Source organism: Zonotrichia albicollis, chromosome 1 (genome assembly GCF_047830755.1).
Source record: "Zonotrichia albicollis isolate bZonAlb1 chromosome 1, bZonAlb1.hap1, whole genome shotgun sequence".
Lineage (NCBI taxonomy): Eukaryota > Metazoa > Chordata > Aves > Passeriformes > Passerellidae > Zonotrichia > Zonotrichia albicollis.
Window position 1 is genome coordinate 137,066,156 of NC_133819.1, and position 15,990 is coordinate 137,082,145.

At 40.1% G+C, this 15,990-nt stretch overlaps 1 protein-coding gene across 1 annotated transcript; it reads right to left on the reverse strand.

The window, feature by feature from the left end:
* Positions 1-1,598: 1,598 nt before the first annotated feature.
* On the reverse strand, positions 1,599-15,585 carry LOC102064837 (carbonic anhydrase 3). Its single transcript, XM_014266906.3, has 7 exons — positions 15,047-15,585; positions 14,771-14,968; positions 11,244-11,362; positions 9,183-9,275; positions 7,467-7,532; positions 5,009-5,164; positions 1,599-3,827 (listed from the first exon to the last, which is right to left on the reverse strand). Exons 1-7 carry the CDS (start codon positions 15,081-15,083, stop codon positions 3,708-3,710), a joined length of 789 nt encoding a protein of 262 aa, XP_014122381.1. The 5' UTR covers positions 15,084-15,585; the 3' UTR covers positions 1,599-3,707.
* Positions 15,586-15,990: the final 405 nt, after the last annotated feature.

Consider the following 15,990-nt stretch of genomic DNA (forward strand, 5'->3'; position numbering starts at 1 on the left):
TCTGTCTCTCCCTCAGAAATAACCCCGAATATGTTAATTTAATGTTATTGCACTTTTTTTGCAAATCAATGTGTGCAGCAGCTGTAAACTAAAATGAAGATGCTTTAAAAACTATGTTTAAAAAAAACCCTTGAGTTTAATTTGATCTCTAATTCATCATTAGTTGTACCTTACCTTTTGTGGGAGTGAGGAATTTTACAAAAACTTCCGTTAAATTCTTGGGAGTGAGGAATCTTATAAAATGTTCTATTAAATTCTTGGGCTTGGAAATAAAATAATTCTTGAATACATGTTTTGTGCTCCAGTATTGACTAAGATAAATGCCAGAATTCATTGAGATGGAAGGCAGATAGACAAGGTAGAACACACATCATACAACTGCTCCCTTTGCTGAGGCATGGGACAAAATGCCTCAGGAAGAAACAGATACTGTTCCACTGTGTCCAATTCCTTGACAATATGAATGTTCTTCAATGCTGATTACTCAGCACAGAAGCATCAGCAAGGACATCTAGGAGCATCTTTCTTTGAGATACAGAAAAAAAAGATAATGTTATTTTCATTTTGTAGTTTACTGCAAAAATGAAAATATATTTTGAATATGAAAATTATTTTTAAAAATGTAGCATTATAGTTGGTTGTACATGAGTGCCATAACAGGAATTCACAATTCAGCTACAAGTTTACACATGACTGAAAAATGGTGATATCTGTTTCAGTTAGTAAATAAAAGCTTTGAAACTACAGCAATAAGCTTTTAATTTTTCTAGTAATTTCTCTTGTGAGGTGTGGGAAACTGGGCAAGTTTTTGTCAAAACCTCATTGGTGGTAATCAATGTGAATCACTTGGCTGCCCTTCTAATTAATATATACATTATAGGCACTAAATTCATAAGGATTTTTACTGGGTTTGTTTGTTTGTTTTCTCTAAGATAAATGGGGCAGCAGGGTTCAAATCCACATATTCTGATTTTGTCACCAGGGTAATCAATGCTGAGCTACACTTTTCATCAAAGGAAGAAAGGCAATGGAACAAAACTGTGTGCACTTTATTCTTCAAGGAAAAAAAAAAACAACTTTAAAGCATATTTTCGGTGAGGCTGATAATTTTGTGTAGTAATAGTTTGAAGAGATAATGGCATCATAGGAGATGCATGAGGAAGCAATATAAATTTCAGACTGTATTTTCCTTTTTGCCAACATACAAACCAAATGTTGGTTGTTGGAACCAAAACCACTATTTCAGTAGTTCATAAACTTCTGCCTATTGTACCTCTCAAAAGCAGTGGAGGAAACATGCAAACCAAGCAATGTGCACTCATTGTCTGCTTTGCAGGCAATTATTCTTTAACAAGTTTGTGTGCTTCAAAAGTAGAAACTAATCAGGAATTTTCAGAATTATGTAACATTTCAGCTAACTGATGTGCTTCTTTTCCTAAACTCCAACAGCGAAAAAGTACTAAAATGTTTGTTCCCCTTGGATTACAAGCATATGTATCAAAGAAAGGAGCAGCAAGGTTTTCTACTAAGTTTTTTGCTACTTTTACTCATCACTTAGCATAAAAACAGCAATCAATTTATTTTTTATGTAAGTCAATTTATTGATTCTCTCAAGACATAAAAGCAGTTATTTCAAGTGCAGACAACTAACCTTGTTTTATTGCTTGAATAACAAGAGATTAAAACATCACAGTCAATGGCTTTTAGGTCGAAAGACTCAAACCCTTGTCTCAGTTGTGTTAAAATTTTCTCATCACCAAGATCAACCTCATATGGATGTGAGAAGGCATTTTGCACATAAGACATAGTACAGTAGAAAAAAATTGTTGCTTATGAGCTTTCTGTAGTAACATTTTTATGTGTTGAGAAGATTTACAGATCCAAAGTTTCAAGAAGATCTAAGGGACTCCTAAAATCAATACTTTTACAAGTGCTGCACTCATAATATCAAAAGCTGATCTTCTGATAAAATCAAGCCAGTGCCAAAACATTTGTAAACAGGATTCAATCAATACTTTAGCTTCTACTCACATAAACTTAATTTTTAAAAAGAAACTGCTTTATACTAAGCAAAATGCAATCCTAATACAATCGTAATAAACTAAAATACTAACTTTCAATGGGAATTTAGTATTCCTTAGAACAATTATAAATGAATAAAAAGGATCAAAATCTGCCCTCAGTTTAATTTCTGGGTTCTCAGTGAATTGTACTGGTAATAACAGTAGAATTTGTCCAGTGTTGCCCATTCATTACTTCCCTGTTGGAGCACCCTTTTTCTAATAAAGTGAAAGTGAAATAATTAAGACAAACTGGGAAATGCCTGTTCCAGCCATTTGTAGTCTGGTTTTTTTCAGACTTTGACATATCCCTCATAAATGCTGCTGTGAACATGTTTGTGGCAACATCTCCAGAAGAACACCCACTGCTACCTACAGCACCATTCCTGAGAGTTACAGGAACACAGAGAACCCAGAAGCTGCCCGTGCAGTGGGATTTATGCACCACCTTTGACCATCCAATCTCCTCTATGTCCAATACTGAATAGTCACCTGGGTGTTGAATATAATGTAGATCTTTATTCACATGATCTCTGTGTGGGTTCAACCTAGATGGTACTTGTACTCTGAAATGATGAAATGTGCATGATGAAGGACAGGGGAAGTTGATATAGATATTTCTGTCTGCCAGTGATTCCTTGCTTGAATCTTATTTGAAAACTGATGTGTCTCCCCACAAAGAAACTGAGCCAAACAGAATCCATTTATATTCTCCAGCTACAGAGTCAAATAAACAAACTCTTAGGTGACTTAATCTGGATTTTTCCCAAGTGACACATATGAATCATCCAGAGAGATCCTTTCCATATGCAACAAAATCCCTAACTAGCGATACTATTAAGGTGTCAAATATAGAAAGCAGGCAAAGCATCAAAAATCCATCATTCTGGGAGATAACATGGAGCAGCAGAAGAAAGGCACTTCTCCCTCAGCAGTACTAAAGTTGATATGCTAAATACAAGGCAATATGATACCAGCAGGACTCTACACTGGGTGGGTGAAGTAACAACAGCAGTGAAGGAAGAAAAGATCAACAATGGCAGGAGCAGGATATGCTGAAGACAGCAAATGCTGAAATGACAGCAAAGTCTCTCTTCTTCTTCACTCAGAAACTGAGTGTGCCTGATTTTACCCTCAGACCACTAATTTAATCTTGGATAAGAAACTATGAACAAGACAGGGAAGGGGAAACCTGGTATGTTAAAAGGGTACTTATTCTTTGGATGTCTCCTCTGAGGGTGGGGTGTCTGAGCAAGATCACAGGGCAGACAGGCATTTCCCTCCTGTTCATCTACCATTACTTCTGCTTTCCTGAGCTACTGGTTATTTTTTTGCCTTACTATATTGCATTTGAACTTAATTTTAAATATTGAAACTGAGCCTGTTTTTCTTATAAGACTACAAGGCAGAGAAGTGACCATAAATGCTGAGGCATTTTTGGTCAAGAATCATTACTTCTCACATTTGCTTATTATGTTTAGTGTTTGCATACAGTATTCTTCTGCTTTTAAAAACAGATTTACTTTTACCACTCAGAATTTCAAACTGAGAAACACAGACTTGGATCCAGAGGAAAAGCAGTAGACAGCGAAAAACAGTGATGTAGAGATTTTCTCACTCAGGTTCAGCAGAGTGAGACTTGAGATTTCACTTGAACGAGGCTCTCACTATCCTGCCCTTCAGGGGCTGCGGTGGGCGCCAGTTGTCAACAAGAGGGCTCACGGGTTCATTCTCAGAGTTCTTGGAAAGGCTACGGAGCTTTGCCATCTGCAAGGAAGAAAAATTCAAGTGTCCATGTGGAAGCACTGTAGACTTTACTGCCTAGGACAAACTCTGAGATGAAAAGGGAATTTTCTTGTGAAGTCACAAGCACACAATGATAACGACAGTCACTAACAGTGCTGGGATTACTGATAAAGATTGCTGCAGCCCAGGAGCTGGCACTGTTTCTGTGGATCTTCACACTCTTCCTCCACAGAGCAATTCATCATCTGACCCTTGCTTGGGCTTCTTTTGGATTTTTCTCTGATTCACGCCCACAGTGTGGAAAAAGAATAGGGCCTGCTCCCAGCTGGAGCTGGACAGCAGGCAAATACCTTGTGAAAATACAGCTATCTGTGAAGGAGGATCCAGACCTATGCCAGTGCAAGGCAGTGATAGAAAAAGCTGGTGCAGAAGTTTGTATTTTGGTCTGTAAGGCAGAGATATGCCAACAGGATTATTAAATTGAATCATGAATTCAGCACTCAGCTGCTGTTATTCAAATTAACCTAATTTCACTGTTGATAATTGTTGTTAATTGTTACCCTTTCATCCAAATGCAAAATAAATCTATTTTGAAAACAGCCATTTCAGTAGAAAGGATATACCCTGACTTGCGTTGCTGAAGCAGAAAGTGGTATAAATAGCCAAAATTTTTGACACAAGAACTAAAAATGTCACCTTATCCAGACAGGCTTTTTTTTTTTTTTTGGTCTGTAAATGCAAGTGGTGAATTAATTTGTATGAATGTTCAGGTTTGTAGGTTGTAGGTTGTTTGATCTTGCTCACTCAAAGCTTTTAAGAAGTCAAGGCCTGGACCAGCAATTTCTTAAACTAGGAAAGCAGCAAAATATTAATCTCACTTTCCACTTAATTGTAAAGCACGTAGAATGAACAGAGACTTCCATGATGGCTGAATTTTGTGGCTAAGGCTCTGCCTTAGCAGGTTTTCTGGATCCCAAGAACACCCCTGCTGAGGCTGTTCCAGGAAGGGTCCTGCAAGAGCACCTGATTCTCAGGGTCAGTTTCACAGCCCATTTCAACAGTCCATTCTGCAGGCAGTTTCTCCCTGTCCACAGCTAAAGATTCCCCTATCAAAAAGTGCAAGGGCTTGCAAATCATCACCCTGGCATACTGAGACACTACTGAGAACTGGAAAAGGAGCAGCAGAACTGGCTGGAGTTTACCTGGTCTGAGCTGACTTCAATTGGCTCCCGCAGGAGAATCCAAGTGATGCACTCCTCACAGGGGGGTGTGGTGAATGAACCATGGTAGGTCCAGTAGTCACGAGATTTGGGGAAAAGAATTGAAGGATCAAAGTGCAGAAAAGGAGCCTCCTTTCCCTTAGGGAAACAAAAAAATTCTCTACAGTAAGTCTAGAGATCTGCATCTTAAAAGTCGTCAGTATCTATGTTATTATAAAGGAAGCAATTAAATACCAAGATTCATGCAAGAAATCAATCTCCTTTTCTTCTTGTCAAGCACTATCCCAGCAATTAGTAATAACTGACATTTTGATTACATTCATAAATTAAAAGAAGTTACAAGCTGAATTGTGTGGGATTGAAGCAAACTAATTTTTACATTTTTCTATTATGGAATTATCAAAATTGTGTTTTATTTTGGGACATTGGGATAAAAGCTAAAGCCTGTGGCATTGCTGGAACTGTTACCCTTTTTATCCAACAGGATAGTGGCCAGGCATTTATCCCAGATTCGTTACAGTCTCCTCTTCTGTCTGGAAGAATTTAAATCTGCATCTCTCCCCTCCCAAGATTTTGCTCTAGTTATATATTCATGGTGACAGTCTTTTTGTTGGTGCTATTACACTTAGTAAAAAATTAAAATATTTCTTGTAAGAGTACTGGGTCCTAAATATCTTACAATTCAAGGTGATTACCACAAGACAAGGGAGAAAGCAGACATCAGACAACATTTCCTGCTAAGTCTGCCACCAAATAGGATTGTAACTCCACAGGACTGTGATGAGTATTCCTTGTTCCCTCTGGGCAACAAAAACTAACCAAGGAAATGCAGTTCACTTCTCTGTTGATACTTTGGATACAGTTCTGGGAAGAAAGATATATTATTCCTATTTCCTTCTTCTATCATGGAGAATCTTCTCTAGATTAGAACAAAGTGAGTGGCAGAAGCTGAAATTGTTTCCATGCATCATTGCACAAATTAAGAGTAGAAAGAGTGACTCCAATTGTATCCTCCTGAAAAGATTGTGCTGTAAGTTCAATATGAATTTGCAAATCAATTCATAAAATTGTGCTTTTTCAGTAAATAAAGTACAGTGACCAACTCCTTCACCTGTAATGCATCAGAGCAATTGAAACTGCATGTGTGATAAATACACCAGCAGCACCACCCATTAATCTTTCTGAAAATAAGTAATCTTGGGAAAATGTCTGTAATGACAGAAAATAAATATGAGATAAAATACAATATGTGGTTCTTTGTATATGCACTTATCTTTCTCTGCTTTAGTTCAACTGTTGCTTTTTCCAGAACTGCTACATGTAAATGGCCAAAAAAATGATACAGTCATTATGAGAGAAAGCCATAAAAAGAGATACCATTGACACATTGAGGTGGGGGCAAGGATAGGGTGAAAAAAATAACCTTCAGTTGCCTCAGCAGAAACAACTTAATTGCATTTGAAAACTGCATTGAAAAAATAAAATTAACATGACTCTTACAAAGGAGATAAGAGCTGTCAGGCTCAGACCTGCACAGCAATGGCAGTACACACATACATGCATTAAATGCAAGGAATTCTGGCAAATTTGTAAGAAAATGCCAACAAATTTGGTGATCTGGTAACATGTTTAAGGTGAAATAAAAAAAAAAAAAAAAAAAAAAACAACCAGAAACACCAACTTTTAGTATTATTAGAATCACAAAGTTTTAATGAAGTATAATTGTTAAAGTACACCTAGAGCTTAAGTTTATTGTAAATTATAATGCTAAGTGACAATAGATGCAATATTGCAGTTTTCTGCAAATAACTCCCTTCAGCAGCTGTATCCATGAAATAGATCCATGGATTGGTGTCTTAGATCATTAATTTAACTGAAAAACAGTTTGGAATGTATTTGCAATGCTATTTGAGCTAGTATCATAGGAAGAGAGAACTTAGGACCAGGGAGGAACTGCACCATGTAGTTCCTCTTATCAATACAGTTCCTTCTTAAAACTAGTAACATTTTTAATCTCCCTTACACTGACTGGGAGCCTGTTCCATAATTGCTACTAGTTTCTTCTCATTTTAGGCTAACTAAATTTCTGACTCTGCTATGTGCAATTTTTTTTGGCCACTGTTGTCTTCAAATTCAAAAAGCTTTTAATTTATTCTTGGTATTGGCCCACTGGCATATTTTTTACAGAGCAGTACCAATAAGACTATTAACTACGTATGCAAGGATTGATAAAAAAATCATCTTCAACAAGAATAGTTGCAGAAGTGAGGAGTTAAATATTTAATTAAGCAAAAGAAAGTATCATGCCCCACACTAAAATGTATCATCTCTGGTGCTATGGTTTGGCATCAAAACTATGCCAAAATATGAATCTGAACTACTGATTCCTGCTTCTGTGGCTTTCCAGCTACATTATATCACAAAAAAATTGTTTTGATACCTTAGTCTTAATGTTTTCAATTTCTTCAAGAATCCTCTTCATTTCTGGTTTGGGAGTTTGCCCAACCTGTAACGCAAAGCACAAATCCTGTATGTTTTTCATCACATTCTGCAGTATTTGAAATAAAATCAGCACATCCCATCTGCCACATTAGGGGGCAGCAGTCTCAGAGAATCCAGTAGGGACTGACAGAAAATTATGTGTGTTCAGAGAACATCCAAAATAGCAGACTCCAGTGGCTGGCTTTGCAATTTGGACACGTGCTGAAGGATGCTACAAGGCATCACGCCTGTCTGAGGAATGGGCTGCACACTCAGTGTCACTACCCAGGGCTTAGCCCTTGGCTCCTGCTTCAAAAGTAACCCACAGCCACCGTGGGATGTCTGAGCACTTGGCAAAGTCTTGATAGCCTGAAGGGCTGTAGTTCTTGCAGACACTTCATTCTGCAGCACACACACACAATGATCAGACTTGATGCAAGACATGTGATGAATTCATGTCTAGATGACCTCAAGCTATAAGGTAGAGGGGTAACTTTATTGCTTGTGTTCATGACATTTAGCACTTCCAAAAGCTTTGACTTCCCAGAAGAGTGAAGGCAGTATAAGTAAGATGTACAGTTATTGCCATGTCTTGTTCCAAAATCGATTAACTTCAATTTCTCAGAAGGTAATTTAATCCTGTTTTAGTAGTATCCCAAAACCCAGTAATGGAAAATGACAAATTCAGAGAAAAACAACCACTCCTTCATCAAAGAGCAAGAAGGAAACAGGGAAAGAGGGCCAGAGAAGACATTGATACTACTTACTTTGCAAGATCTTTTAGCTGACCTTATCATGGTTAATAGGAATATAGTGGTGTGCTTTTTAAGTTGTGTTTGACAACATAAAGCTTTAGCCAAAAATAGACCAAAAGGAATGACAAAAGAATTGAAGGACATAGTCATAGGGGAGAATCTGGACAGGTGCTGACCTTCAATTTTGACTAACCACAGAAGAAAAGGTCAGGTTGGCTCACAGTGTAATAGAATTAAAACAACACTGCATCCAGTCTGTCCAGGGACACTGTAGCAAAATTAATTACATCCACTTCCTCTTGCTTTTACAAATGCCACTGACTAGTGATAAAACAATAAAAGGACACCTCTTCCCTGATGTGTTCAAGCTGAAATGGCCACCTGCAGCTGAATGGACTGAAGTTTCTGTACTTTATCACTATTAGGCTGTGTGCCCGTTAGCATTTCTCAATGTCCTAGACCACATGTAGATCTGATACAAGGATTACTTTCTTTCTGTTGAGTTTATAAAAAATCGATCTGAAAATACTGGTGTAGTATTATTTTGTTTAAAAATTTCTGTATTTCAAGGTTAGAATGTTGAGTGGTCTTATTTTACCATCAATTCTTTCTTTTTGGAGTAGGTTCATTGAATTCATTTTGATTCCTAGCTTGTGTGGGAATCAATGAGAGACCAGAGAAGGGAATCAGTCAACATAACCTTGCTGACAGGCAGATACAACACCTGCTAGCAGCCAAAAGACACAAAAGATGAGAGGAAACACTCAGCCTATGCAGACCCTCCTCCTCACCCAGTCCACACCACAGGAAAAGGCTGCAGTGCAGGAAAAAACAAATGAAAAAACATTTCCCCAGGCACTACAGAAAGAGGAAAAATACAAAAAAAAAAAAAAAACAAAGACTGAATATTTGCTACTTACTTTCAGAAAAATTCCCACAACAGCTACACCATCAGGTTGTTTTAAAGCTCCAGCAAAATTACCGTGTTTTGGGTTCCAGTGCACCATATGTAACTAAAATCATAATTAAAAATCTGTTATCTAAAAATCAATTAAACCTCAGTTTTAAATATAAGAAATTGTCAACAGCACAATCTTCACTTTAAATTAAATTAAGAAAATATTCTGGTACACAGTGAGTAAAGGAATGGACATGAAAAAGAAAACTCAATGTAAGTATTGCTTACTGCTGTTCCCATGCTTTTATATGGTTTTGCTTTCCATAAAGCATTGCTTTGCATCTAATTGAAGCATAGAACAAAGAAAATTGAGTTTACCACATAATATCAGACAATGCAACTAATGCAACTATAAATAGTTTAATCCAAGCACATGACATGTACACATGCAGTGCATAAAACACCTACTGACATGCACTTCATCTCAAGTACATTTTTAGATCTTCATGTTATGCAAATGTCAGCTCAGGGATTTACACTGGGTTGTATGTAATGCATACGTTATTGGTTTGTACCTCTTACTACTGTCAGCACATTGTACTGGAAGGGAGTGGGGATATAATCTGACATTTCTTTCTCATATCTACTGTGGGATATAATGTGCCTTTTTTTCTCATATTTACTTTCAACAATGCTGTATTCTCAGGATATATTTCAAAATTTTCAAAAAATTTGAAAAATATTTTCCAAAAATATTTCAGAAAATCCCTGTCCAGAAAATCTCTAGCTCATGCATAAAGCTAAAAATGCTGCAACTAGCAGTGTGCAATCTCAGATTAAGGTGCATGGAACACAGTCATACAGGGGAAAAGAAAGTATTTTTTAAAAAGTTTATTTAAAATAACAAAAAAAATTGTCTTGAATACGAATTAATCTATAGTTCTCTGTTTCTTTTCTCTTGAGGATAAGGATTTCAATGCTAAGGATAAAGCTGGAGCAACCATATATCTTTGGTTGCAATGTACCTAATGTACCTATATTCCAGGCTTTCTTCCCCCATCAATGAGTACTGCTAACAAAAGTAAGATAAAAATCTGCGCTTGAACTAGCCAAGAAATAGTTTGAGGAAGCAGATTTTCTTCTCATTGGTTGACCACAGAAAGCAGAATACCAGCAAAGATTAGCTGTGGTTAAGGAACGGGAAAAAAATCCTAAGCCATCACCGCAGTCCTCTCTGCAATGTCTGTGCACATTGACCCTGAAAATATCTGCCTCAGTTTTGTCCTGTGAGAGGTGGGCAAAGCTTCTCCAAGCTCTGGGCCTTGAGAGTGTAGCAGGAAGGCAGGAAAACAGCACTGCAGGATTTTTGTGGGCAGAGGTATGTATTTTGAGCCTATTCTCAAATAAGGTGGAGGAAGGAGGCAGCGTTTGCTCACAATACTCTACCCTCAGTAGCTAATTCACTTACATTTAGGACCTGAAAAAACTCTTCAGGGTGTAAAGCATTCATGAAATTTAACAAACTAGGACAACAGCCCTGCATTGGTTTACATAAAAAAGATTAAAAGCCAAATAAAGAAAACCCAAACATATTTTCTGTGGTTCCTGAAAATAAACCCTGCTATTTTAAAGCTGAGATGTTCAGAAACTAAAACATGTTCTGAACCGGTTTTAAGATGGATCTGATTTTCAATGTCAGCTTATCAAATGTGATTTTGGTGAGTTTTTCTATTCATTTGAAACTAACTTGGTAACTCAAGCTATACCAGAAATTACTAAAAGCCAAAAAAACCCTTCAGCAGCTCTTCCTATTTGGAAATCACAGATTGCTTCATCGCAAATATTTTTGAAACATTGTAAGACAGCAGCAATAAACTCTGGCGTGAAGAAATCCGTGTTAGTAGATACTTGCAGGGATACATTTGTTGGCGGATGCGACTTTATCCCGCTGCATGTTAAGCAGTATGCGCGAGTTTCACAGGCGCAGAAAAATCAGTAGCTAAACACTTCCAAGAGGGAGCATGGTTAATGTGTTCAGATGCGAAACCAGTCGAATTCCAGCCGCTGTTGGAGCCCGCCCTACCTCTGCCGCGTACTTGACGCCGTCGATGACGTGCTCGGAGCCGTGCTGGTCGCAAGAGCCCCAGTGCAGGTGCAGCTGGCGCAGGCGGTAGGCGCCGCTCAGCGGGCCCCCCCTCAGCACTGCAGGGGGACACGGCAGCGTCAGCCCCGACACCGGCACCTCCACCGCCACAGCCACAGCCAGCGACACCACCACCGCCCCGCGGCTCCCTCCTGCAGCCAGCCCTCTCGCCACTTTACGTGGCTGCGGCTAAATTGTGTTATTGGGAGTTCTGTTCGATGGGAAAACTGTGAGTCAAGCACAGAGCCAAACCCCAGCTGCCCAACCTTCCCTTTTCTCCTGGCAAGTGGACGCACTGCAGTTCCTGGTATGGAGAGAGAAGGGGGTGTTCACAGGTGATTCTTGTCAAGAAAGGGTCTTTTAAAAAAAGATTGGTGTTAGGGCCATTAAATCAACCAAAAGGTGCTTCAGAAAGTATTTCCAGTCCATGATTTGCATATCTTTTACAGGTCACCTTATGCTGCTCGAGGTATATCCATTAAAGCCTTCTAATAATTACCTATTTTATTCTTTAGCTCCGTCTAGTCTCTGTTCTAGCTCAGCCTTCACAAGGCATCAAGAAAATGGTTACAGATAGTTAGCTGTTTCTAAAAACATATTAAAAATTTAAAATTATCTATTTCTTGGAAGTGAGGGAAGACAATAAAGTTTAGGTCAAGTGAGTTAGAAAATTGTTCTTGAGCCACCAAAAAGGGAAATGAAGTAGCTGTTACTTCTGCTGTGCTTAGCCAAATAATGCTGACCATGCATCAGTCTGACAGTTGACATCAACTCTGACTTTCAAAACATCACACCTGCTCTTTCAGCCTGGAGATTCTTTTGAGCAGGGACTGCTTAGAGGATAAGCTCTCAAATGTATTTTTCATTCATTACCTAAGGTTGGAATGAGTCGTGTTTCCTTACACAGAAAGCTGATAATGTAGTTCACAACTGCAGTGCCAGAAGGCCTTGTTTAAATAGCATTCAAGTTTGAACTTCTACCAATAGCTTTGAAGTTCAAAGTTAACATTGAAATCCTCTTTTGCCCAATGGTCTCAAATGAATTCTTGATGTCCTACAAGGGAGAATACCTACACAGAGCAAAAGGTTTAACTTTGCAGTTCCCTTTTTTAGTTGGTAGGTGTCACAACCATCAAGAGGAGGGACAGAAGAAAAACACTGTTGAGACTTAAGCATGTAGTTCCTCTTACTTCTTTACTTTGTTCATACATAAATAATCATAATTCACTATAATATTGAGTAATATTGAGTAAAACTTCTGTAGAAGCCTTCAATGGAAAAATATTTACATTGCTATTATTATTTAACCTTTAAATATGGGACAAAAAAGGCATAGAATCTAACGCCCAACTCCTCAAAAGAATTTGGTTGTCATTTTACACTGGAATCAATGGGAGGCAGGAGTTGAATTTATGTGATGTACCTACATTTAAAAGCTAAATCAGTGTCAGGTTTGGAAACTCATTTACCGCTCATTTCTTACAGGTTGCCCTTTCCAGAGATACAATACTGTGAAGCGCTTGAAAACATCCCTTCATAACAGCATACAAATCTCTCCAGCATAAAACCATATCTTTCTGACATTCAAATATTTCCATGTGTTTGGGAAAAAAATTATCTCCAACTAGATTTCTTTTTCCAGTTTAAATGGAATCTGTAACTGTTGCTTATCGTCATCTCTTAGCACTGCAGAAGCCAACAAATGAAGGTAGTAAAGTGGTCTTTCAAAATTCTTCCTCGTGGTCTTTCAGAACTGTCAAGCATTGTATTTGATTCTGATCAGACATGTGCCTATGAAACAACTGAGTCCTAAATTACTGCCCAACAACAGGTTGGTAGAAGGTAAGGGCAGCCAGGAGTGACTGCACACACCAGAACAACAGAAGTGACTGGGAGGGGAGAGACAGGAAGGAAGAGTAAGGAAGGTGATTTAGAGGAAGCGCTGCACCAAGGGCTGCATTTGGTTTGGCCAAACTGGAGGCAGACAACTTCTTGAGCAGCCTAAAACACTTCAGCCTCTAGGAAAGAGGCTGTAAAGATAGAACAAAGAAAGCTGTAAAGATAGAACAGAGCCACCATGTGAAAATGTTCATTAGCAGTTTCCTTCCCATGCTTTCAGCCGTGGCATTCATTTTATGCAGAGCTTTTGGAAGAGCATTCTGTCTTTTAAACAGAACTTGTCACAAGGGCAGGTAGTGACGGGGCAAAGAAGAATGTCTTCAAACTGAAAGGGAGTGTGGTTACATTGGATATTAGGAAGAAATTTTTTACTGTGAGGTTGATGAGGTCTGGAACAGGTTGCATGAAGAAGCGTGGATGCTCCATCCCTGGAAATGTTCAAGGCCAGGCTGGATGCATCTTTAGGATCCTGGTCTAGTGGAAGGTGGGGATGAGGGAATGATTGGAACTAGATGATCATTAAGGTCACTTCCAATCCCAACCATTCTGTGTTTCTATGGTAATAAAAGTGCAATTTATGAGACTGCTGTGTAGAAACTGTGCTAATGAATACTAAAGGACCATAAAAATACATAACTTAGGGACAGTTCTCATTCTAAATAGTTGAGATTCCATCTGAGAGACGTGGAACAATAACAAGCAGCTACAATGATAAATAAAGAAATCCAGGAAACAAGGGGACCATTAAGATAAGCAGGAAAGTGATCTTTCAATGTACTATGGATATATTTCATTAGTGATATAGCTGACTACGAACAAAATCTCAATACAAGTGCCATCAAAGCAGATGCACAAAAATACAAAGGAAAGTAGCTGCTTTCCATTAATTAGATTGCTTTCCTTCTTGGTGAAGGACCAATCAATACTGTATGCTTTTGAGATGTCTTTGCATTATATGATATTGTGAATTTATTATTCATTTTGACAGTTGTTGCCTGTCTGCATCCAGAGCTACACAGATAGAGCTCTGCAATCAAGTTTTGAACAATTTAATTTAGATCTATGAGATTGCTTGCTCTCAATTAAATAACAAAGCTGTTTCATAGCTTTCCAGAAACTATAAAATGGTATTTACATAAATGCTATTTTCATAACTTTTTTAGGCTCTGAAGTACTTGAAGAATTGCCATGCAGAAGAAATCAAGATCATAGTCAGCAGAAATGCATATGGTTTTTGGTTTACAAAGGGCCTCAGAGCTTTCTAAACCCCTCTGAGCCCCACTCTTGTCCCTTACACAAACCCTGAAGATGTGGTGTCTGTGTTGAGGGAAGTGACATAGGGAGAAGTCCACCATCCAGCAGAGTCTGTATTTCAGGAGCTCCCCTGCAGCTAACAGCCTTTCTGTCCCCCTTCAGATCCACCAGAATAAACTCCCAGAGCACATTTTTTACGTTCCCAAGTAACTTTCCTGTGCTGGCCTGCACAGGCTGGATACTAAAGGATGCTTTTGATACCTGGCGCTTTGCAAAACTTGATTCCTAACAATCCTCAAAAAATACAAACTGACCTGATCGATCAAAAGTGTCGTCGAAGACGACGCGGCAGGTGCGCCCGTTGTTCAGGATGGTTTTCGCTGCCCCGGGGTCATAGCTGGCGTGCCAGGAGGAGAGAGAGGAGTCGTGCTGCACATCCTTGCTGTTGATCTCAATGGGCGACTGCTTGTCGCCCTTGGCCAGGGGGTAGTTCTCGTGCCAGCGCTCGGGTCCTGAGGGACAAAGACAAAGAATTGTCGCCCCTGCTCAGCCGGGCTGTGCCGGCCCCGCGGTTCCCCGAGCCCGCTCACCGTTGTCGCTGTCGTAGCCCCACACGGACTGGGCCATGGTGCCGCCGCCCGCGCCCCGTCCCGCTGCCGCGGTCCCCTCCTCCCGGCCCGGGGGCTTTTAAGGAACGCCGCGGCCTCGCGTCCTCCCCGCAGGGCTGGGCCGGGCAGGGCTGGGCGCGGCCGCGGGCCAGAGCCGCGTTCCCCCCGGGGGAGGCCGGGGCTGCCGGCGGGACCCCGCGGCTCCCTCCGTGCCCGCCCCGCTCAGCCCGGGACGCAGCGAGCCGGCCCCGGGGCCGCGGCTCCCCGCTCGGGAGAGCAGAGGCTGCCCGGAGCGCCCAGCGGCTGCTCCAGCGCCGGCCGCGGACGGAGGGAGCTCGGTTCGAGGCAGCCCCGGTGATTCGGGACGGGCTCCCAGGGCGGGCAGGCTCCCCCGCTGCCGCTTTCCTGCTTTCACAAATGCTCCCGTGCAACAGCTCAGCCAGGCCCTGTGTCTGCCTGGAAGGATGTCTCACAGCCTGCAAAACCACCGAGCAAAGGGACACGATGGCAGCCCCAAGGAGGCCATTGCAGACCATTGGCTCAAGTTTGGGTTTGATGTTGTCCAGTCAGTTCTTCAAACAGGGAGCTTTACACCGAATATATTTCTTGTGTTAGGCAACTTAGCAGTGGGTATTTTAGTCAGGAGAGCATTTGGTTTTCAGATGATGGGGAGTTAGCGACTGTATGGTTGTGTTATTTGTCTTTGTCTGCACATCTATTTTGGACACTCAGAGCTTTTCTCTCAAATGCCAGCTTCACTGTGATCTCCCATAGCTTTGTCAGTCCCTCCTAACACTGCTGCAACTCTGTCTACCTTGAGCTAAAAACTCAAACTACATAACTCCAACTAAATACTATTCCAAGATAAATATTTGAGTCAGTCAAGAAGCATCACAAACCATGGAAGTGCAGTGAACTTGTTCAAA